Source organism: Megalops cyprinoides, chromosome 6, assembly GCF_013368585.1.
Source record: "Megalops cyprinoides isolate fMegCyp1 chromosome 6, fMegCyp1.pri, whole genome shotgun sequence".
NCBI classification, from domain to species: domain Eukaryota; kingdom Metazoa; phylum Chordata; class Actinopteri; order Elopiformes; family Megalopidae; genus Megalops; species Megalops cyprinoides.
This window is the reverse complement of record NC_050588.1, coordinates 11,477,611-11,502,281: the sequence shown is the minus strand read 5'-3', so window position 1 is coordinate 11,502,281 and position 24,671 is coordinate 11,477,611. Positions and strand designations below refer to the sequence as shown.

Genomic DNA, 24,671 nt, shown 5'->3' with positions numbered 1-24,671 from the left:
CTAGCTAGTCCAGTCTGTAGCTAAAACAGGAAGGGACGATTCATATCCTTGCAAGACAGAGCTGGGAATATCGCTGGCTTTCCAGCGATTTCCCTAACCGGTGCTGCCACCATGCGGTGTACCGTACGTTTTTATTTCTGCAATTCAGTAAGTGGAGTCTTATATGAACGCTAGCTGCCGCAATTAAACTAAACAGGGTGAATAAAAAGAGCATAACGGATCCGTGGTTTTCTGTCTGCTGCAATGGGTAATTATGAAAAGATAGAACCCCATATAAGTTTGCCTGATTTCAAAGTAGTTAGCCTAATTTCAAAATTGCTTTCAGTGAACACGCACTCCTTCAGCCCTTATGAATAATGCAGTTGATCTGGATAAAACGGCACAAATAATAACACTACCAAGTACTAGTGTGCACAATAAGGTGGACAAAGATTATGATGATTACGACTACTATTATACACTTCTCGGCGGCACGTGTCTAGTTTTTCGACCCGTGTGACCTCAAGAATTATGGTATGTCTCATCTATAGTGGGAGAGAGGCAATCAAGCCAAATTCTGAGACTGCACAGGCTGCTAGGGTACGGTCTGTCGTCGTCAATGCAGTTTGTATCATAAAACTGATCAGGGATTACAGTAATTAAAGGGCCTGATAAAGTATAAACCCCATACAATTGTAGCACTTAAGTTTTTCGTTTTGATAGTCCATGCAGGGTGTTATTATCGCACCCATCATCACCCATTGTTATTGTTGTTTTTGTTCTGGCCATTGCAACGCTATCTGTGTATTTTCAGTTTGGTGCCGACATAGCTCCGCGGGACACATTGATTGACACCTGTTTAATGTGGTCTGGGCCGCGTTTTTTACATACTGGTACTGTCATTCATGTGGCCTTATGCATGATGTGCACTTGAGCATTTCTATCAAGTCGCCCAGTTCAAGGGCTCCAGCAAGATGGATAAATGTAAAATGATCACAATTCAGTTTACCCGCTGCCTTTTGTTTCTGATGTGACGCGCATTAAAATACGATGGGTACTTTCAGTAGCCTACATCGAAGTATCTTGTTTGGCCGATTTCATTACAAGGCGATTTTTTCTTTCTTTGACGGGCGGGGTGTGGAATAGTTGCTACATGAATACGCATTGGCTACACCTCCAGTAACACCGTCGAGCATTCCGGCTGAAATAATTTTGAAACGATTCGAGTCATTCACGTCGGTCTGAAGAATCTGGGATGTTTCTGACTCCGTCCACTTTAAGCATGACTGTGGTAAACCGAAACTATCTAAACTATTAGACAGAAAAAACTGAACCAACTATGGGACACTTTTTGTTGTAGAGTCTATTTTTTTGTAGTGTCTAAATTTACTGAAATATAGCCCCATGCAAGAATTTAATCTCAAGGCATATACAGTATGGACACTCCCATCTTTTATTTTTTCTAAAACAGCTCGAATTAATACGGTTATCCAGGCCTATCGGAACACGATTGAGTGCTTCAGCCAAGTGGCGCTATTTGTCCTGTAGCAGTGACGCGAGGGGATGGAGGGCTGCCTGGTAAATTCGGTACAAGCCTGTTCCCACTGCAACAGCAATGTAGCCTACTATACCTTAGCGCTTTGCCTGAAGCCGAAGTGGACTGACTGCAACCTCGAGATGACCCAGGTTTCTGCAAAGAAGCGTTTTAGTGCAGCAGCTACTCACAGAATAATATCTATATCTTATCTAGCCAAAAAGAACTGATCTAGTGCCATTTCATCAGAAGCACTTAACAGCCTTTAGCCGTGGCTGTTGGTTAGTATTTGCAACTGATTTATCTGTGCTGGCGTTTCACATTGGTCACAGCTGCCTTTGTGTTTAGTGTTTTGAAGCTCTTAGCATGTTTGGATCGACGTGTGAATGTATCGATAATAGAGGCACAGTCTTGTTAGTGTACGGTTTGGTATGCTTGATGGTATGCATTATTTCTTAAAAATGTGTCTCCGTGTCTTCTCACATCATTAAAAAGACTTTTGAAATACGATCTTACCATCTAGACTACACTGACATACAATATAATCGACTATCATCTAAAATAGTTCTAAAATTGACCTTTTTGCCAATGAACATACACCACTCAAACTGTTAAGAGAATCCCAGATACTGTACAAGACGTGTACTATAACATGAGAATGTTTATCACTTTAATTTAAAAAAACAGCCCTAAGGTTATGAAGAACAATGTAGACAGAAATATGAAACAAAGTAATAATTTTCTTAAATTGTAGAGGAGAGATGTATAATTTAATTGTGCATTATGCTACTGTGACTTGTTTATGAAAAATGTGTTGCAGCAAAGTCGATTTAGATTCATAAATTCAACCCAACAAAATGAAATAAGTCATTAAAAAGATTTAATGATTCTGGCTTTAATATAAGGCATTCCCTATCACAGGCACATTGGGCAGTGGCCTGCTTTGGAATCCTGCTTTTCTGACACCAGTTTAAATGTGAGACTGAGTTGGGGCCTGTGTTGTAATTTGGACCGCTTTATTTGCTGTTAAGCCTCTGTGAATTGGTCCCCCGATGTAGGTGTCAGCCTTGTGATCCAGCTCTATGGGGGGGCAGTCCATCTGTTCTGATTCTTGACGGCCGCATGGATAGCTTATGAGGTACTCCTGTTTCACTCCAGACAAGTCTTTGTTTTCATTTATATTTCCATTTATGTAACGAACTTTGCAGACAGGCAATTTAGACACTCAATACTGCGGACACGCATTCCATATATGCCATTGAGCCAGATTTGGCATTTCTCGCTGCCATGGCAAACCTTTTAAGAAAACATTATCTGGAAAATATGCGTCTGCTCCCCTAATTTAAGATGCAGAACGAGGAGGATGAATAAACTTCATATTCCTCGAAGAATAGGTTGCATAAAACAGGGCTGGAGGCATTTAATTACCTGTCGGATGAAATTGTTTTTTTGGGACGTGCTTGAGATTGAATGTTAGTTCACCACATTAACAAAATTGCTGTTAGACCAGTAGAGGTTTTTGTCATGATACAATCTACTGCCTTCAAAGCAAGCAGGATCACAGAGGAGGGTGTCTTTTACACATATGACCTCACAATAAAGGTATTTGAATAGTATTTAGACTTTTGTGGAGATCCAGGGGATAATTAACTTGCACCTTTCGAGATGTGGAGCTATGGTGCAATTTGCACAGCAGTTCACATATCAAACTGCGTACTTCCCCATGCATTGCAACATATTTATGTTGAGCAGGGCTCCGCACACAAAATAGATGGAATTTGTTGATTTCACTCATGAATACACAGGGAAACACAGCTGCAACTCATTCTACAGAGGCAGATAAACAGACACACAAAGACATACTTCTGAGTGGTGGGAGTGATGAACACACAGACACAAATACAGAATCCAGCTGTTTTATTGGAATGCATTAAAACATGGTTTCGTTGCCTTCTGTGATCTTCAAAACAAAATCTTCACACCCTCAGTATACCTTTGTGGACCCCATCCCCCATCACCACCACCACTGCCACGCCCACCCCTTTCACAGACCATTTGACAAGGCCTCTCAAATCTGCTCCCGGGGGGCTGATTTCCAGCTGTTTTTGAACCACTAGAGGGCACTCTCAACACTGCAGGAGGAATCGAACTGGTTAAGTTAAGACAGTACGTAAATTCACTGAATCAGGCGACTTAAGTGTCTGGCTATAACCAACCTGTGGCCCTCCAGGACCAGAGCTGAGTGGGCCTGCCACACAAGAACACTGGCCTGACATGCACTAACGTGGGCAACTTCGCCCTTGTCGAAAATGGTGACCGCTGGCCCGACCAGGCATTTCCTGTTAAGGACACTGCCTTGTAATATGGGTGTGCCAGGGTTAGATGCAGGTGTGAGCGAATCCCAAAGGACTTGTGTAAGGTTGCAAGTGGGTGCACGTTGAGACCGCTCTTTTGCCAAGCTACAGTCACCATGGCAAGCAGAGGTCTGTTGTGCTCACCACGGGTTTGAACGCATCTCAACACAGAAGAAATAAACAAACACAAAAAAATGGGGGAGGAGCCCACCTCACTGAACTTACTCCATGAAAACTATAGAACCAAATGACACTACCTTTACAGCTAGCCCCCAACATTTCCAAGACGCTGTCGTGACCTTAAGGCAATGTGCTAACGTAGCGGTAATGTGACAGCAATTCAACGAGGGCGCTGGGTGCTAGCTGGGAGAGCGTGTCATGCAGAAGGCTGTGTTGATTTGAAATAAAAAAGCATTTTTCACAGCAGACATATTGCATGCTTTCTACTGTAACAAAAATGGATAAGGTATTTATTGTACCGATGTGCTTTTATAGAGAGAGACAGACAGAAGAGCCCTTGACCTAGTCCTAATGTTCCAAGTGGTGTCTTTTCCATGGTGACGGTGAGGCCTGCCAGAGTTAATCAAAGTTGGCTTCTGACATGACAGCATTAGTGGAAATTACATTTGAACTTTAAGAGGGGGTTGTAACCTTGCCAACATGACTGAATCACTATGGCCACATAATCACTGCGTGGAAAATGCAGAATGCAATGGACTACCAGGCTAACATAGAGAATAGGGATTAACATAGAGAATATATGTCTGGGCATATGGTTTAACTGTTAGAAGAAGATGTAGTATATTCGATAGGCAGCGGTGGTAAGTTATGTTTTCAGTGGCTGGGCGTTGAGTTGCATAACTGTTACTTTGGATGTCTTTATGCTCCCACAGAGCACATTTCAATCTTTAGCTTACTGATGTGTGACACTGTGGCTGCGGGCGATTGCACATCTGCCTGTCACATCTTTTTAGCAAATATCAAAACTGTTGTACCGTTGATAACCGTGACACCATAAGCAAACAGGAGTAGTCACATGGGGATACAGGAGCAATACAATAAAATACAGAAACACTGGCAATAAGAAGCTGGGAGTAACTGCAACGAGAGGGAGAGAGGAGAGAGCAGGAATCAGTCTTGCCTATTGGGACTTCCTAACAGATGTCCCCTGGAAGTCGCGGGCAGCGTATTACAGTACTGTTCGAATGCATAAAGCAGATTCTCACCTATGATGTTGCTGTTGAGTTTTGCTAATGATATCACTGTTTTATCAGCAGCTGTGCTGTCAATCTACTGTGTGGCATAGTGGTTATGGAACTGGGCTTTTGACCACAAGGCTGCTGGTTTGACTCCTGAGCCTTGAACAAGGTGCATTTTGATTGGTCCTATAACAACATTCAGACTTTTTAAGCTAAAAATATCTTACAGAATATAAACACTACCTGGGATGAGGCACTGCAATCTTAATTTTAGAAATGGCTTTGCTATCCCATCACTATCACACAGCATGTATGTGTAACTGTCATGAGGCAAATCAGATATTTACAGACGCAGGCAGCCATTTGCGAAACTTCTATATGTGACATGAACAAAAGCCTGTCAAAATCTGTCCAGGCAAAGGAAAATATGTAAACAGCAGCCACTGTGAATATAGTCAAAAGGCTCAAAGGGTAAATGATAGACACCCAGAGAAACTAATTATATCATAGGTTATTCAAAGATAATCAGTGTTGACAAACTAGATGCGTCCTTTGATTATAAAGCACACTGTTGATTACAGATTGCTGCTTTGCTCCAGAAACTAGCTACAGTATATGAAATTAAACAGATAGGTCCAATGGATCCTATTAAGATGGATGAGCCCTATAGCATTGGTGGCTAAACTGCAACCCACCTGCATCCAAGATGAACAATGTCCCTCATGCAGCTCGCTTACAATGATAGGAAAAAGCAATATATGCTAAAATATAAATCCAGAGCTCAGGAAATATATTAGAAAAATTACATACAATGTCAAATTCCATCCAGAATATTATATAATAAAATTTAAAACATATGAGTAAGATTTCATATATGAAAACGACGATAATCAATATATTCTGTGATCATATTCTATGGTCATTATTACCATGTATTAAATATGTGAATACATCAATTAAAATATATATATTAATTATTTCCATTTATTAAATATGCTTTCCTTATCTTCTGGACTTCATATTTGACCATATATTGACAGAAGCGTGAGGCTTGTGATGATAGCTCAGTGAAGGCTAAATTGTTCTGGAGGAAGCCACCGCCATCCCTGCAGCGAATCAGCGCAGCAGCCGTCAAAAGGTGGGCGTGGTCACACAGCTGGTGCCACGGGCTCTGAAGCAGTGAAGTTAGGACTCTCCCCTCTCTCCTTACACTCCTCCTTCCTCCACACATCCCTCCATTCCCTCCCTTCTCTTTTACTCCTCCTCTCTCTTTGTGTGCCCTGGGCCAGCCAGCGGCATGCAGTCCCTCACTTCCACGCCTTTTTCTCCATCTCTGCAAAGAGAGAAAGAGAGAGAGAGCAGGAGAGAGAGAGAGAAAAATCAAGTAAGGCTTTTGTGAGTGTATATATTTCTAACCAATTAAAGTACACCTAGGGCTGTTTTCAGACAAGTTATCCATGGTGTACCCAGCAATTATTATTTAAGATGTACAGTATGGTGTGGGAAAAGTTGTTAAATTAAAGTCCTTGCTAAAGCTGCATTGTAAATTCTGTATTAAGGACTGCAGTTTCAATACCTTTGTCCAGGTCGATGACTTTCGGGGACGGCAGCTTTGACATCTCTGCCTTCTCCTTCAGGATGTTGTTTTTGTAGTCTGCAACAGAGGGAAGCACAGGTTAGGGTTAACGTGAGCCAGACTAATCGGTCAGTATAAATTTGGCTCAGCTGAAGGACCGTGAGGGCCCCATGCGCACTGCTCACCCAGCCTCATTTCCTCCTGGTTGCACATCTTCAGCTCCGTGACGCCCATCTCGAAGTCATTGGAGGTCACGTTCCCCCTGCATAACCAGACACACAGAGCAGGGCCGTTTAGTAGGATGCACTGTGGCGCGCATTAACGCAACTCATGCAAACCCTACTGATGATCCTACAGAGAATGGGGCACCAAAGCACCGCTCAGACACGTTATGAAAAATAATAAATGATGGAATGAATACAATGTTGACTCTAATTTGCCACTACAGAATCTGCCCCAGGTTCACACCAGGTCCTCCTCAGTGTGTAAGCTGGGGACCCAGAGGTGTTGGGGTCGTATTTGTGTTGAGTAACAGAGGGATCTGCTCACCGTTCAGATCTGCGCAGGTCATACTCCAGCCCTGAAATACAAACGCACGCACATTTATTAAAGGGCTGTCCTGTAAGAGAAATATCTGTAGTTTACCATGCAGCGATTATTTACCATGCATATGTATTTGAAACTTGACAGTGATTTTCAGAACATATTGGTTGGAGTCAGTAAGTATATTGAAGGTAAGGGAAAGTGCTTAGATACACTGACACTGAACACACACCAAGTAAACGGGTTTACAGAGCTGGTGTTTACAGTAAATGGTTTGAGACATCCAGCCAAACACTTTAAACCTTCTGAACCCCCCCAACAAACACACACACACACACACACACACACACACACACACACACACACACACACACACACACACTCTTAGAACCTTTTTACAGGAATTCAGCATTGAGGCAGATACTGAAGTGGATGACCATAAAGAAACATGCTGTTTTCTCAGCAGACAGACAGGCAGATACGACACACACCTCTCTTCCTGCAGCGACGGCTGAACAGGATGACAGCGATGGCAATGAGGGCCAGGAGGAGGAGAGTGGCCAGGATGTAGCCGACCTGCTGCAGGAAGTGACCTCGATGCTCAGGCAGGATGACATTGATGACACGTGGCACCTCCACCATGTTGGTGTCTGAGAAGAAAGTGGACAACAAGAGGTCACTGCATCAGTACCAGTCTGATCAGGCATCCTACCCAGGCTATAGGCTATTACATCTTGACAGCCTTCCAGAAATGTTATAGAGTGACTAGAATACCACGGTAAGGTTATGAGACGGCTTCAGAGTTCCTGTCTGGCCTTGTACGTAGATAGGATCATTTGCTGAAAAATGTTAAAACTTGACATTAAAGTAAGTATGCAATATTTATCTTATAGGGCATAAACAATTGTTAGCTCAATGTAAGAAGGACAGTAAGGATTTGAATTTGAAACGCAGGGAAATGCTTGGTGTAGTGTACCATGCACACAGTAAGCAGATGTCCTTTGCAATGGTGGAGGTACATCAAACAGTTTCCCAAAGAAATATTTTTGATGCACTATGTGCTGAATTCAGGTTCATTGAATTAGTGTGATAAAATATTTAGATCTGCTCCTCAAGGCAACTCTGACTGAGCCTGTAATTATGCTAAAACCACCTAAGGTTCATAGGGATGTTTCATTTTCATTTTTCCATTTTTTTCCAGTGCTTAATTGGAAAGTTCCTTAGTCTATCATTAGAGTAGAAAAAGAAAGGACAAAAGATCTCCCCTGGGAACAAAGATGGATAAGCCTCTCTTACATCATCCACTCAAAGTGCTGCTAAAGCAGAGGCCAAACAGCTGTGGAGAGGCTCTCTGGCTTCTGTGCTCTTCTGCTGGGTTTGAGGGCCTGAGCCGCCCATGCCTGTCTCATCCAGCCCTATTTTATGTCTGCCAGTCAAGGAGGAGCCACAGCGCGCCATCCAAGTGTTTTTGAGCCGGAATGAGTTCCAGACCTGAAGTCATGCAGCGATTTATTTTTCCTGGCAGAAAAACACAGCGCAGGCAAGGAGGAGGGGGACGAAAAGAAAGAAGGGGGGAGGTTCTTCTGTGGCTTTTTGGACTGCGCTGGTTAGGGCTTTCTCTCTCCAAAAGTGCTGGCTGATCAGCTTGTTTAAAAAACCAGGCTTTCTCTCCCGAACCTTCTCTGTGACCCTTCCTCACTGCTTCCCTTCCTCGGCAGTAAACAGCTGATGGGTCGACCCGCAGCTGGCAGGAAGTGATGTCACGGCCCTGGCTCGCGAGGGACGTACACATCAAAGAACGGGGAGGGGGCCGTTTAACCGAGATGCAAGCGAAGCTCGGCCACTTTTCAGAGAGGGAAAAGTGGACTGTGCAGTGGTGGCTGGAGGAACGGAGAGGAAAGAGGGGTGAGAGACGAATCGAGAAGAATGGACTTTACAGAGGTGAGACGTTGCTTTCCCGGTCTGCAAAATTTACTAACTGAGGGCAGACAATGGCAGGAACGTGTTGTGGGCGGTCGACCGCAGAATAACCACAGTAACGACCGCACTTTCATGAGGGAGGTGTTTTAGATGAGTCAGTCTGTGTCAACGCCTTGCGGCTACCCATCACTTTAAAGACCCACAGGCCAGAGCTCAAATTTATTACTACTGGCTGACACCATTAAAGCACTTTGGAGCAGATTGAACAAACAGCAAAGGCTTGAGATGTAGCAAACAACATTTTAAAACCCCTGACAACCAACAGTTAACATGTACATCAGTCTGACAGCTGAAAAATTGTTTTGTTTTATGGAAAAAGTTTAAGTGCTGAAACCCCGGGACCATCGTTAGTTGGATACACCACGCATGCCCTGCCCTTCACAAAGCTTGTTTACAAATGCTTGGTACTGTATGTCCAAATGAACACTTTTGTATGGTTTTTCTGTTCTCATACATTCAAGCAACTTTTTGGGTTGATTTTACTTAAGATCTTCTCACATCCAGTTGTTTTCTAGAGGAGCAAGGGAAGGCGCATCTAGTAGACTCTAAGCTGTTGCCCTTCTATATAATTAACATGGTCAGCAATCTGCACCTTCACACCACACTCATGAATTTACACCCCCTTCACGGTATGGTAATTTAAGGGCATGGCAATACAACCACAAAGACATGATTGTCACTGCCCCCCTAACTGTTGGAGGCTCCTGTAATCATTATAATCAGCTGGCCTCTCTCTGGTTACCCTGATCACCATCATTGCCTGCTGTGCCTTGAAACCACAGACAATCACAGTGGCTGGTGCTGAAAGCCTGCTAGGCCACCATGTTCCTACAGGGCCAGCCATAGGCAGTCCATAGGCAGTGCCTTCAATCAACTACCATCCCCTGGCATTCTCCGGACAAACTTTCAGTTAAGCAAGTGACCTGCTGTCACTTCAAAAAAAAAAAAAAAAAGCAAGTGACCTGCTGAATTTCCTTGACCACCTAGCAACCTGATACATATTCAGATATTGAATACAATTTTTTTTACATCAAAGTATGTGTTATGTATTAAAATATTTCTGCTGCCATTTATGTCTTATATATTATTATAGTTAATATTGCTGTTATTATTATCATCATTACTGTTAATTCTTTGTGTACTTAACCAGGGCAACCCACAGTAGTTATGAGTGCTAAACATTAAGCAGCACAGTAATGAAAACCACTCCAGGAGGAATCGAAGGCAAGCAGAGTTCAGTTTACATTCAAGTGCAAAAACAAAAACAAACTGGTGTTTATCATCATGACGCACCACTATGACTACGTTAAGTCTTAAAGACAACCATATGGGTACGGTCTGAAGAGGTGCATCTTTAGCTGGCACCAGGAGGAGGTGAGTGACTCAGCTACCCTGAGTGGGGTGGGTCACTTGTTCCACCAATGAGGGGCCAGAGAGGAGAGGGGGGGGCGAGGCCTGGCTGGGGAGTCACAGACTGCAGGGACTAGCATGCGACTGGCTGAGTATGAAGGATGCGCTCTGGCAGGGGCGAAACTGGAGAAGTAGACTTGGCCGGGGTGACGGCTGCCAGGAAGTAGGAGTCGCCGCTGGATGGGCCCTGACGCTCTGGGCTTGGAGATGAGGGCGTGACCATTGACAGAGACAAAGCACAGACATTGTGTGAGGTGTCCTCGACCACCAAGCACGCGGGTGACTCCATTCCTCTGGCTTGGCCCCCATTTCACTTCCTTCAGAGCTCAAGCACCCTCCACACAGAGAGACTATTGACAGTTCCCATAATTCTGCCCACCGCAATGAAGGAAGCGAAGCACCTCTGATGAGACAGTCAGGGACACAATGTTCCCCACACATCTGAGAAGACAAACACTATAAAACCTGAACACAGACACGTGCTAAATCTCAATGTTTACAGGTGTAAGTAATCCAATATGTCACATTCAAAGGCACAGGGAAGAGCCACCTCTAGCTATTTTGAAAAGTAGAAATCCGTGGATCTTTCGCCTGTAATTCCTTTGCACAGTACCAGAACTCTTGCCTGAAACTCTTTATGAGAGACTTTGAACTAGGCAGATCCAGTCACTCCTTACAAAAACCAGACCGAGAAGACGGCCAGCATTTTTTGCAAAAGGGGGAGAGACGACACAAATCTCACACAAACTCTGTCTCGCATTTTTCTTTCATGTTACAGCTGGCCAGATGCAAAACAGCTGTAGGCAGCTTCCTTTTCCTGTCGATAAACAACTGGCAGCTCCAAACCCAAAGGGAGAGAGAAAGAGAGAGGGAGGCAGAGTGAGAGGGAGGGAGGAAGAGTGAGAGGGAAGGAGGGAGGGAGAGAGAGCGAGACAGCTGGCCAGTCTGTTTATGATTTTTCTCGCTCTTTGCCGCACTCCGTACCTACACGTTTGCAGCTGTTCACGCATTTTACCTAGGCATTGTAGTTGTTTGAGCAGTATTAGTATTTCTGTTTATCATAACCAGCATTACCTACAGTGTGTTCATGAAGGTGTTCATATGTTCACACATGAGAGGGTGGTTGAGGAACTGCTCAAAACATGGCAAGGCCTTAAAGTCTTTCACATCAACCAACTAGGGTCAACAAATAAAGTGAAATGTCAATGGGTAGTGTAGATGGAGGATGGCCAGGTCAGATGTGAGATAGAACGAGAGGGAGAGGACAAGAGAGAGAGAAAGAGAGAGATAGGGTGTGTGTGTGTGGGAGACGGGGAGATAGTGAGAGAGGGAGTGAGAGAGGGAGTGAGAGTAAGAGAGGGAGTGAGAGAGTGTTTATAACTTACTTTGCTCTTTACACTCAGTAGAGTAAGGGTATGATAGTTTAATTTTAAGATAAACTTAACCTAAACATATTTTATATATTATTCAGTGTGTTATTGCATGCTGTACTGTAAGAGTCTACTGGGCCAAAGTCAACAAGAAGTAGGACCAGGTCATGATAACAAAGGATTCAGTTCTTCAAAAAGAAAGAAAGACAGAAAGAAAGAAAAATTACCGATCCAAATTCAAGGAGGCAACTCTGAGATTGAATCCTGATTTTCTTTCATGAATGCATCATTATCTCTACAACAACATGTTAAATTCAAGTTTTAAGTACCTCTGAAAACACAGGAAGCGTTTCCTCTCTTCCCCTCCTAATGAAATGAGCCTAGGGTCTTTTTGCTTTCTTTCTCACTCACTCTCCCTCTCTGTCCTTCTTCCTCCTCTCTTGCTCCTCTGAGATATATGAAATTCTGGCTCCAAGAAACATAGCCATTTCTCAATAGGACAAAAATGAGAAACCTTTCCAATGAAACCAATGCTACTTCCCCAGACTTCACCATTAGCGGTTTTTCAGCAGATCCCCCCCCCCCCCCCCCCCGCCATATTTCTGCCTTTCCTCTCACACAATCCAAGAAGGCATGCCCTACCTCCTTCTTTTTTTCTCTCTCCCTGATCCAAAGAACACAATCCCTAAATCTCCCCCTTTTTCCCCTGCCACGCATCAAACAGACGCAGCTATCTGATCATCGGCCTGCCCAGGGATGCAGGGGGAGAAATACAAAGAGAAAGACTCGATCTGAACGGACTGAAAGACGGAGTTTAGCAACGAGGAGCACAGTAAACGCACTGGTAAGGGATTGTGATTTATCGGTATGGGGTGTAGGAGCCGTGACCAGAGACACCACAACGAAAATAGAGCGTTCCCCCTCCCCTCTCTTCCTCTGTGTTCTGTGTTCTGTTGGGCAGTGGGAGGGGGGGTTTCGGAAGGGGGGGTGGGGGCCTACTCGGTCTGGCTCAGAAACATGCTGACATTGTGGGAAGGAATGCATAACAAAACATATATAAATGAAATCCAGTAACAACCGCAAACTATTCTTGGCCCGCACCCCGCGCACCCCATCCCCCCACTCCTCCTCTACTCAGATGGCGATCTGAGGAAAAAGGAAAACTAAGAGGCTGAGACACACAGATAAAGGAAGGGTCCCCCAGGAAGGGGGGGGAAACCAAGACAAAACAAAAGGAAAATGAATAGAGAGTAAACATCACACAAAGAGGAGAGCAGAGTAATGAAGGACAGAGAGCAGTCGTGTTTTGAGTTTACTGTAGGGTACTGCACATGAGTCTGACATCATTTCCCTGAGCCAACAGCCTCCATTCAGACCCTTGTGAGGTGAGAAGCCTACCACTGTAGGCACCAGAGTAGTTCAGTGTTTCTTGCTGGAAGTCCAGCTGACACACTGGCCTCTAAATGAAAAGGCTCATCCTGTAAAAGTATGAGGAAGAAAGGAAGGGGTGCACACATGAAGGGGTCTCTTACTTGGGTCGTCCTGGGGGAGGAGGCGGGGAGCCGGGGACTGGTCGGGGACCAGGGGGGGCCCCACGCTGACGTGGAAGATGCGCCTCTCGTGCAGGCCGCAGTAGTGGTGGTGCAGGTGGCAGGAGTACACGCCCTCGTCCGGCGGGCGCAGGTCGGAGATGATGAGCGAGAAGTCGCCCAGCGAGAAGGCCTCGCCCGAGATGTTCATCTTGCGGCGGAGGAAGAGCGGGCCGTACTGCCGGCGCTCGCCGGACGCGTACAGGTCGATGAGGCGGTCTGCGCGGTCGTGCCGCACGCCCGGCAGCTGCCGGTCCCAGTGCACCACCTGCTGCTCCTCCTCCCTGTGGGCCTCCGTCCACACCGGGTGGCGGTTCACGCACGGCAGGACCACCGTGCTGCCCACCAGCACCACGAACACAGCCTTCTCCCCGTCCCAGAAGCGCCGCTCCTTACGGGCTGCGCAGAGGAGGAGGAGAAACACCATTTACAATACAGTTACAATTCACTGTGGAAAAACCTGCAAGAAATCTGTCCTGCTTGTAGTTTCACGCTCAGTATTTAAAGATGAATTCATCGTCCATCATGAAAGGACATTAAAAGGATCAAATATGAAGGATAGAGAGGAGTCTTAAAGGCAGACACCAGCAAAGAAAGGGAATGAACCAATATGGCAGAACTCTCCAGGGTGTCATGGGAGACCTATGGAATGAAGGGGGCGGGGTCAGTGCTTACGTGACTTGGTGACGTTGAGCTGCACTTTGATGGTTTCGTACAGGTGGCAGTAGTGGTGGTGCAGGTTGCAGGAGTAGATGCCCCTGTCACTCATGGCCACATCTGCACAGAGCAGAAAAGCATGAACACCAAGGCAAAAATGATTCGATTATCGGCAGTTTGCTTCCCGTGGTAACTGACACAGCTTAAGTCTTCATACATTGTCCATTTTTACTGGTGTATATTTACAGGGGCAAATCGGATTAAATATGATACCTGCAACATACTCAAGATTTGCACACAACTCTCTGGGTAGGTTCCATTTTTCCCAAACCAGCACTCAACATTGACAGATTGGTGTTGCAGTTAACTGATTGGTAATCATGAACTGAATAGCACGCTATCCTATCAGTGACAGTCAGGGCAGGACAACAGGAATGCTAGTTAATGTGGTCCAATAGGCTGAGACAGGATTACCCTTAATGACCAGGGAGAAGTTGCCGTCATTGAAGGCAGTCATGGGCATGCTGACACGGCCCTTGTTGTAGCCGTTATAGATGCGCTGGTCACCAGCCGAGAACATGTCCAGCACCCGCTCCATGGAGTAGTCTGGCGCACTCCGGAACAGGTCCCAGTGGACCACGCGCTGCCGGTCCTTCAGCCGGTCCTGGGTCCACACCATGCGCTGGCTGTGGCACTGCAGTACGGCCTCCGAGCCTGCAGGGGCACTAATGTTGAACTCTCCCACCACCACGCTCTCCCCGTTCTGCCCTGAAACTGAGGGACACACAAAAACTCACATTCTCAGGTCATGGCATTGACTTACAGTGAGCACTAAATTGTTAGTTGGTGATTATGCAAGCAGCATCTATCTTACAATTACGCAAAGTGAGAACGAAACACTCTTTTTTTGACATGGAGTTTGTTAATAAAAATAAAGAAAGCACTCTCTACACAGGTATGCTGGATAAATGGCCCAGTACTGGAGCATAGGCAAATCCTCCTTATCTTTCTGGAATGTACAGTAACTGCCCAAATATGAGACCTATTACTGGGACTGTTTTCACTTTAAACTGACCCAGATGTCCTGGATATTTCTCATGCTCATTCCAGTAAAATCATGTTACTGTGTTGTATGTCTCCCTTGTATGTTGCGTACCAAGCACTACAAAAGAAATGCATTCGACAAATACCACCTTTTTGATATTATTTGATTTTCCAGCGTGAGTTTACTTCAGGATTCACTATATGCATCCCAACAGTCCTGCTTTAGCCTATTCTACACTGACGCTATAAAGAAAATGAATCAAATGTGTTTACTGGATTAGGACGGCAGGGCAGAAATGCAATTGCAGTTTACAATATTTAAACTTACCGACTGCGCACAGGAAGGCGACAGCAACTGAAAAGGAAAGAAGCAAAAAGACTTATAAGCACTCATGTGTGTGTACACAAGGGACAGTCCGACTCAGGATGCATTCCAGGGATGCAGTGCACAGCCTGGGGTCTCAGAATGACGGTGGGCACTCAGGCATGTGCTCCTGCCTCACTATGGACTGCTCACACAGGTGCTTGCTTGAGACTTGCACCTAAGACTTGTTGTGATTGTTTATGACAGTATAGTATCATTAAGACTGACATACATTGTTTAGATTCACTGGGGTCACTTTCATCTTCAAAATGAGTACATACCTACATATTTTTATTCAGAAAGGGCCCATAGATTGTTAGCCAAATAAGACCCACATTCAATCTACCTAACCCCTTTTGGCTTTAACTTACCTTTTAGTAAGTAATTAAGTAAGACTAATTATGTTAACAACATTATGGGCTACACAACATGATGACAATGGCTAAAATAAGGTGAAATGCGTATGATTTAAAGAAAATTAACTTTGTTAAATGTATTAGACAAAGTAAAGTGCTTGTCGGTTGAATTGAATGTGGGCGTCAAAACAGAACACACGGTCCTACCCAAGCTGATGTAAAAATGATGTAATATAGAGTGCAAATATGAAGAATATCTTATCTATGTTGAAATAGACACCATATATTACAAAACAATTAACAATTATTTAACATTTCATGTTTGTGGTCTTATTTCTCTAGAACATAATAAAGGAATGACCAGTTTTAAAAAGTGTTCTACAACACACTGTATACATAAAATTGCAGGTTGCAATACCGTGTGCTGACATACATTGCTTTTTGAGAAGGGAAAATTACATCTAAGCATATACAGTACAGCAGTCTCCTGGAAAATTGACAAGATTCCAGATGTGATACTGTAACATCTGGCTTTCTGTGTTGTATTTTTTCAGTTGAATAACGTCTTGCGAGGTTGAGCGCTTATGGTACATGATTTGTTTTTAAGGGAAGCTGAGGGGGCAAGCTGAGGATATGTGTAGGTACTGCTCTTAGAAACTGATCCTGGATGAGAATAAAAATTTCACAATACACTGTCTATATTAGGATCGGGGGTTGACAAACTGATCTTAGATGTGTTTTCAAGGGCAGAGAGTACCGGATCGTATCTCAGGTCAACTCCTCCCAGGCCCGTCACCAGGAAAAAATACAGAGGGGTGCAACTGCAATCCACGGGCGGGCACAAAAAGTCACATCTTAAAAAAAACGTAATAAATACTATATGTAGACATCGGGTTAAAAGGAAACAACTGGGGGTGCACTGAGGTCCGTATGCACCCCTAAGCACCCCCACAGTGCCGGGCCTGACTCCACCCTGTATTTGGAGAAGGGGTTGCAGATGCGAAGTTACTCTATATCTGTCCTGAGCTGACCCCAGGCCTGTGGTCACCTTTCCTACTCCTTGCATATGCTGATTGGCTATCCTGTGGTTAAATCTGTGCCTGTTCAACATGTGCTCAATTAATTGCACGCTCCTTGTTAGAGCAGCATAATTACGACATCAGCACAGCTGTGCCAGACAGCTGTGCCACTGTGGCAGCCACAGACAGAGAGAGAGAGAGAGAGAGGGAGAGGGAGAGAGAAAGAGAGAAGGGGGATGCAAGGACAGAAGGAAAGCAAGGTAGGACGGGAGGAAGGGAAAGAATAAAGGAGGATTCCAAACTCAGACGTTTACACATACCGTTACGTCTGGGACAGGACTGCTATGTGCAAGAGGGTCAACACAAAGACACAAAGTGCACAGAGTCCCCATTCATCCTCAGCTGGTTTCTGTCAAGTCAGTACTGATGTGGCAAAAATGCAGCCAGGGCTTATTAGCCTGCATCAACACTGTCAAGATGCATCATTAGTCCTGTCTACTGCACACTTTCCTTTTGCAAAATGAAGTTAATGGTAGCTTTGCTCACCGCATGGAATAAACCATCAAGAGTCAATCTATAACTTCAACATCTCCATACGAATCTATGTATACCTGTGCACACGTGTGTGTGTGTTACAATGGTCACATAAGTCACTCAGTGGTAGTCAGTTTGGGAAATCCACTGTCGAGACACTGATGCACTGTGAGGCTGATCTTTTTCCGCAGAGTGTTTTTCAACTCCTAAGCCACTGCGGAGTGATTCACGGCACAAACAGCCAGTTCCTACCCGCTCTCAGACCTCAGTTTATTTGGAATTAAAAATACAGCATGCCTGTTTTTGTCTGCTGTGCTTACGCCATCCTCCACTATACAAAATCCCCGTACGCCTATCTCATTCATCTGGGGGTTCGGACCAGACTGACCCGGGTTCAGCAGTGAGGAAGAGGGCTTATTGGCTCCATGCATGTGTGAACTGGTACACTTGAAGTTGGCCAATCTTATAAGGCCATTTCTATTTCTAGCAGTTTGTAGGTGAGGTGGGGTCGGTAGAGTTGTATATGTTGTACTAAATACAGCCAGGGCACATTTAAACTACATTTGGCCAATGTAGGTGTGTGTTTGGAACCAATGGAAGAGAACGCCTGACAAAACAGCCACTAAACTTTATGATCTCTCCTGAAGATGTGACGGAGAAGAGAGACTACCTTTTCCAGAAGCAAACAATACCTTCTGTATACACAACGAAAAGGAGACACTGTTTGTTTTTTACACTGACCTGTATTGACTAGTTCCATGGAACTACAATTAAAAGTGGCGAATGAAAATAAGACAATCTGCTTTGGGGCGATGTTGCACGTCAGTGGAATTTCCCTAGTGGAAGGGAAAAGATGAGACTCACTTCATATTAAATAAACATGTGTCATTACTACATGTAAACAAAAGGGGGATTTTTGCACACGCTATTGTAGAAAAATGTTCTTGATTGGATAAGTATTTGTATTTTTGCTTACAAATGTTGAGTCAGATTCCTGTTTCAGTGTTCAAAAGCTAGGAGGGGCTGATTCATTAGAATGTCTCTAACCACCAGAATGCCCACAGATGTGACACCCCTCTGTATTACCCACCATGGGAAAGTCAGAGGTGTAAATCCACTGACCCCATGGTTAGCTCTTCCCATCCCAGGAGATCGCCAACCACAGAGTACCATATCCTTAGAGGTTTTTGCAGAAGGGAAAAAATGTTGACGTAGTTGACCCTTATTTTGCAAACAGATTATGCCTGTAACCTTCATACCGCATAACACTGGGAGTGTCATGATCGCTGACAGTTTGGGCACGTGACCCACGGCAAGTAAAAAAAAGCAGGCCTTTCCCTAAGCTCACTGAGGCAGTCTGAGTAACCCTACCGCACCACAGATGACTCACTTCAAATCAAGGAGCAGGTTCTCATAGGGGAAAAAGCCCTTGTAAAATGCACATCCTTTAATCTGCTCTTTGCTCTTCTGCATGCACACTCAATGACTGCAGAACAGCTGAAAAACCTAACAACTACTTTTAGGGCTGCCACACATGCAGTAACTACTGTTCGTTCAACTGGGGATCCACCATCCATGATTACTGTCCTGCACCGCATGCTCCATTCCAGCATGTGCAACTCACAGGCTAACCTTCTGCGTCCTTTTTGTAGCATGGTTCCCTGTTATGTACAATTATTTGCTTTTATTTAACTGCACCTAAATGTTAACACCTATCACCTAAATGCTTAGCCTGCAGTGTCACTATTAAGAGACAAAAGGTGATATAATTAACAAATTGTTATTGTAAAGTGGATCTGGAAATGTTTTGGAGTCAATAGCTACTATTTAACATAGCGTGATACAGGTCTAGCAAGGCAGTTTCTGGTGCATTATGGTACAGGTAAATGTAACCTGAACACCAGTGCATTTGGACATTGAAGTCCATTGAAGTCCACTGAGCTACCTGTCATAGGCATCAAACGCTAGTGCCAAGAGTCCATCAACCAAATGGTGCAGGTAGTCCTTATCCTCACGACTGCACTGAGAAGTTAAGCAGTGCCAAGCAGAGAAAAGAGCTCTTCCTGGCACAATGACTCATGGTTTGCTAAGCACGGCACAGTGTCCACACAGGGGTTTGAGAAAGCAGAAAAAAGAGGCATCTTGGCATCACATCACAGTGGAATCATGGGAGACGGCCAAAAAGCCAGTCCTGAAGGTCATTACAAAATCCCCCAAAAAGGAGCGAAGAATTACTCAGTGCTGAGTGTGTCGGCTTGAGGGTGACACACTGACACCTGAGTGAAAGTGCTTGCATGAGACACAGTGCCGGAATGTGCTGAGGAAGCACTCGGCCAAGACGCGGGTCCACGTGTACATGCGCTCACACGCTCACACTCGCAAAAGCACACGCACACACACACACATGCACGCATCTCCCCCATCCGTCTGCTGGGAGTGCAGAAAAAAACAACACCCATAATCGCAGAACCAATCACGGAGTCTCTGTAAAGGCTAAATCTCTGTCCTGGGGCGCAAAGCTGTGCCGGGCACCTACACGCAAGGGACCAATGAGAGGCCGCCTGTCCCCGGGGTGAGTCTGTGTGCCTGGGGTGGAGGGCTGTGTTGACACTTGCGGTTCTGGAGTCAGTCACGCTCTGTTCTGTTTGCCTCCCCTGTTTTGCTGAGCAGGCTTTTTTGCAGCAGCCTTACACCACGGCAACACTGCCCTGGAGCAGCGCAGCTCTCCCTAAACTGCAACTTTTTGCCAGTCTGGGTGTCGGCATGAACTCTTAGCAGCTCTCTGATCTGATGGTGCAAAGAGTGCTGTGTCAGCTCTTCATCCGTGACCGACCTAACTGCTCTGCAGACAAATCATGCATTTCCTCTTCTTTATGACTCTGCTTCTCTTCATCCAATCTCTCCTCTTGCCAGCCTTTTTCCCCCAAAATATGTCATCACTTTATTCTTCGCGGTATTCTCTACAGCTGCAGATGTTTCTAAATATCTGCTGTCAGTTGCTGTTTGTGTCGTTTGTCACCCCTCGAGCTGTCCTGCTCTCGCGCTCGTCTCCTCCACAGTTTTTCTTTCTCTGCCTCTCCCTCCTCTCCCTCTCTGCCTCTCTCAATTTCCTCTCCCCCGCAATTTGGTAAACTCCTGACGGTGCAAATAACAGTAGCGGCTCACCGCGCCCATCCCCTCGTAATGAATCACACAAGAATCACTCTGTAGTTTACGACCAGCCCCACGAGAGCGACGTGTCTAATCACAACCCTCTCTAAGCAGATCCCCTCTGTGATTCGCCCACCGCCCCCTCCTCTAACTCAAAACACATTTCTATAAAGCCCCCGGAGAACAGCGCGCCGACCTACTGGCTCATTAACAACCAGACACCGTGCCTCGCTTCCTCGGCTCTTACCCTCCCCACACTCATAACAGATTAACATTTTGTTTTTAAGAAACATTCAATTGTTTCGGTATAAAGCCTTCATGAATGATGTCAGTCTGTTGGTAAAGTCTACAAATGTAATAACTATAGATATGCGCAAAAATAATAAGACAAAAACAATGACGTAACCTATGCAAGAAATGGAGCAGGGCGTGTTATGTTATTTGACGTCTGTTACAGCCAGCCAGCTTTCTCAGAAGAACTGCGCAAAAACAATGACTACTTGATTTCGCTTGCCACAAATCCTGTAAATCTTGGCCGATCATGTTCCTCTGGGGCACTGAAGTTATTGCCGGACTCATTCTCAGATCTATCAAAACTGACAACCCGTCAAGCCCTCTCCCACTGTAGCGACAGCTGGTTATGACATTCAGGTCTGCAGCTGGAGTGCGGTGAGGAGACGCAGCTTGAAAAACCATCAAGAAGTCTTGTTGTGAAGATTCTTAGGTCTAAACGCAATGCGCTGCAGAGAGGACAGCGAGAGCCTCGCGTGCCGATCTCGTTCAGCTGGTGCGCGGTTCCGCTGCGTTACTACTGTTCACCCGCTCCACTGGCCCGGTGACCTCAACTGCGACCATCCCTAAAGTCCCCAGCCTACCACCCCCCTCTAATGTATCTAGCGCCAGGCGGACTCGTAGCCTATCAAAACAAACAGGTAAGTGTAATTCGGAGTCAAGCCAAAGGAAACACAGGCCATGATTTCAACCCGCTTTTGACCGATGAATATTGAGAGACCGCGATATTTCTGCAGTGTTGCGCAGCTGCTTTGGAAGTCCGGTTGCTTCCATTAGTACTTTCTGGGATAAACTCAGACATGCAGAGTCCAACAAGTCAGAACCAGGTCGAGGCTCTCGACATTCAGAAACTGTTAGTAGAAGTGTTTTTCACAACATTTTGCCACTGGACGAAAACAAGTATTTCACATAACACACACATATATGAATATATTTTACAATACAAATTTGTTTTTGATTTTAATTTTAACAAAACACAATGCATTTGTAAATATGCTTATAAAGAATTTGCGCAAAGTCACTTATATAGAAAATCTGTATCTATATCACCGATATAGAAAATCTGAGCCAGCAAATACACACTCGATTGCAGTAATTAAAGACTGATTGTTGCGGTATAAATACTCACTTTGAAACAGCAGGAGTATGCGTGTAATTATATGCACTCTTGCAGTCTCCATATCCGATCAGTTTTTTGGCTGGAACAAAGCACAGTAACTTGTAGAGAAGTTTACAGCCGAACAGGACCGCGGTACACCTGCCTTGGAGGTGTGTAGGTCGGCACAGTGACTCTCAGGAGACGGGATCGGGCGCGTACAGACCAGCTGTTAGTCGACCCGCAACAACAGCAGCACTGTGTCGACCTGCCTCTGTCTAACTGCGGGACATCCCCTGACTCCACCCGCACGGACCCCCAAGCCGGTGTAATTCAACTCCACCGCTGCACTCTGCCTCACCCCCTCCAACCCACCCGTTTCTGCGGTCCTGTACTTTTCACTCAACGCTGTGTTACAGCTTTGAACTTCACGTCCACATTTCTTTCAAATGTCTGTTTAAAAGACAGCTTGAAAACACTTTAAGAAGCATGTTACCAAGTGAAAGAAATCACTTCGATAAAAGTTGTCCACGCCTGTTTCGCATGGAGATATTGTAGCCCACTGAAAGATACACGTACACTGTCTTTGAAATGTGAGTTTCCATTAAAAACAGTATTGGATACTGCTTATATTCATCAAATGGCTTCAGTACAGCCCCTTCAAGGCTGTGCATTAATAACAAATTGCATTTCCCGTTCAGAACGTGGGCTCAATCACGTCTTAAATGTAATTTGTAAATTGCCATACCGTTACAGAAAACAACAGACACATTTCTGTGGGAATACAAATAATTAGGCTGCCCCACCCCCTCACCTCGTAGTTTGTGCACGGTTTTAATATCCCCTTCAGAGGAATGCAGTGCGCTGAGAAGTTTTGCCCAATTTGGATCCTCTCCAGTCTGGTCTCCCCAATCCCTCCAGCATATTTTCCTCTGAGAAGGCGTTTTCTTCTTTCGCGGCTCTCCTTTGTTGACTGGTTCTGCTGGTAACCTCGTGTCAGGGTAGCGGTTTGCCCCCCATCTCGAGACAAGATTTTAGCGGGTATTTTCCTCATTGCGGATATTTTTCTTGATTCCTGCTTCTCACAAGGGTAACTGTACGTACAGGGACTTCCAGCACAGCGCCCATTCAAAGGTCAGGGGCAATTTACCAACATGAACACAGTGACGGCCTTGAGATAAAAATACAGTTAAACCCCGTCCCGGATGGACATTATGCACATATTTACCAGTGCAAAAATAACTGCACAAACTAAAAAGGGATGAAATGACATCATGGATGACCACCTGCTGCACTTACCACTAGAGAGTGGTTTATTTGACTTTGTCGTTGCCCCTCATTGCTTTTGATATATGCTCTCTTTTAAAAAGGAGACATTGGCACACACAGTCAAGAATACATTTTTTGAAGCATTTCCCAGCAGTTTTGGTTAGGAGAGAGAACATTTGCCTTGTGGTTGTTTTGACTGCTTTTCTAAAGGTCAAGATTGAAACCATTGGCCTATTTGCAGAAGTACAGAAGAGGTCCAATTAAGGAACAGTCCTGCAGGATTTCCAAAACTGTAATATTACTTGAATGAGATTCAGAGGGTCATGCAGTCTGGGGGGATGACACAGACCAGATGAATGGGGAGGAGGGGGGTCCAGTGCTTCCGTTTCGTCAAGACAAGGAACCCAGTGACTAAACTCGTGGAGTGAAACCTATGAAACCTACAGCCTTTCAAACCAGTTTTAATCTAACAAGGCTTGTCTGTGATAAAAAAGCAGTTCTAAAAATACCTGGCCTCCACTGTGAGGAAAATTCATATGTGAAATACAGTGGGATCTAATGTGAGATCTGGTTTACAGCTCTATTTTCCAGCCGCCCTCAGGGCCTGCTAAAAAAGAAGGGTAAGCCCAATAATAAGCCAGTGTAGTCCTCTGGTCTCTTCCTGGATTTGTTACCTTAAAGAGGGTGGGAGGGACTAACACGCAGGTCTCTGTGACGGGAGGCTGTTAGCAGGGGCAGACCTCCTCTCCGCGCCCTAACCCCCCGCCGCGGGCTCAGCTTTCCAACGGGGATCTCAGCGGTGCTCCCATTGTGCCAGGAGACAAAGGCGGCCTCGCCTGGCCCAGACCGAAGCGGGCGGGTATTTATAGGCCCCCGGGAGGCAGCGGGAAGAGGTGGCCTGTTTGCAGACTCAGCTCGCGCTGCGTCTCAGAAGCGTCTGGGAGAACAATCGCCCCTCTGTTCCCAGGACTCAGGAACCTGGCCTGAAGGTGCTGGAGTAAACCAGCAGTGTTTGTTTTCTGGCCGCAATTAAGCAGCAACAGAGCAGCTGTGTCGCTCACTCACTCTATCACTCACTAACTCATTGGCCGAGTGAAAGGCAACCCCCCAAAGTGAACGGCAGCACTCTACTTTTACCAACAGGTGGCAACTAACAAGGGGATCCACCAAGGCAGTCCCAGACCCTGGAGAGTGCCTGCCGTTTCTCATATTTAGGAAAGATTAAATGATAACTGATTGGGCAAAAGGTTGCAGTGAAGTGGCATTCCTGTCTATGGGCACGTCGTACTTCAGTGTGGTGAAGCTGATTGTTTATGATGTTGTGTTAACACTGCCAATCATAAACAAACTGATCTCA

General features: G+C 45.2%; 1 protein-coding gene across 1 annotated transcript; it reads right to left on the bottom strand.

Annotated features, from left to right (window-relative positions):
- Positions 1 to 6,177: 6,177 nt before the first annotated feature.
- LOC118779799 (matrix remodeling-associated protein 8-like) lies at positions 6,178 to 22,285 on the bottom strand. Its single transcript, XM_036532065.1, has 10 exons — positions 22,079 to 22,285; positions 15,564 to 15,590; positions 14,666 to 14,965; positions 14,210 to 14,311; positions 13,478 to 13,933; positions 7,677 to 7,835; positions 7,192 to 7,222; positions 6,828 to 6,904; positions 6,643 to 6,720; positions 6,178 to 6,399 (listed from the first exon to the last, which is right to left on the bottom strand). Exons 1-10 carry the CDS (start codon positions 22,128 to 22,130, stop codon positions 6,374 to 6,376), a joined length of 1,308 nt encoding a protein of 435 aa, XP_036387958.1. The 5' UTR covers positions 22,131 to 22,285; the 3' UTR covers positions 6,178 to 6,373.
- Between the last annotated feature and the right edge of the window lie 2,386 nt (positions 22,286 to 24,671).

Bases quoted from the DNA above. Each gene is read 5' to 3' on its own strand.
- LOC118779799 (XM_036532065.1), bottom strand. From the start codon at position 22,130: ATGGAGACTGCAAGAGTGCATATAATTACACGCATACTCCTGCTGTTT. The intron at 7,223-7,676 runs GTGTGTGTCGTA...TTTGTATTTCAG, and splicing joins CCGTCGCTGCAGGAAGAGAG to GGCTGGAGTATGACCTGCGC. The intron at 6,905-7,191 runs GTGAGCAGATCC...CTGGTTATGCAG, and splicing joins GACCTGCGCAGATCTGAACG to GGGGAACGTGACCTCCAATG.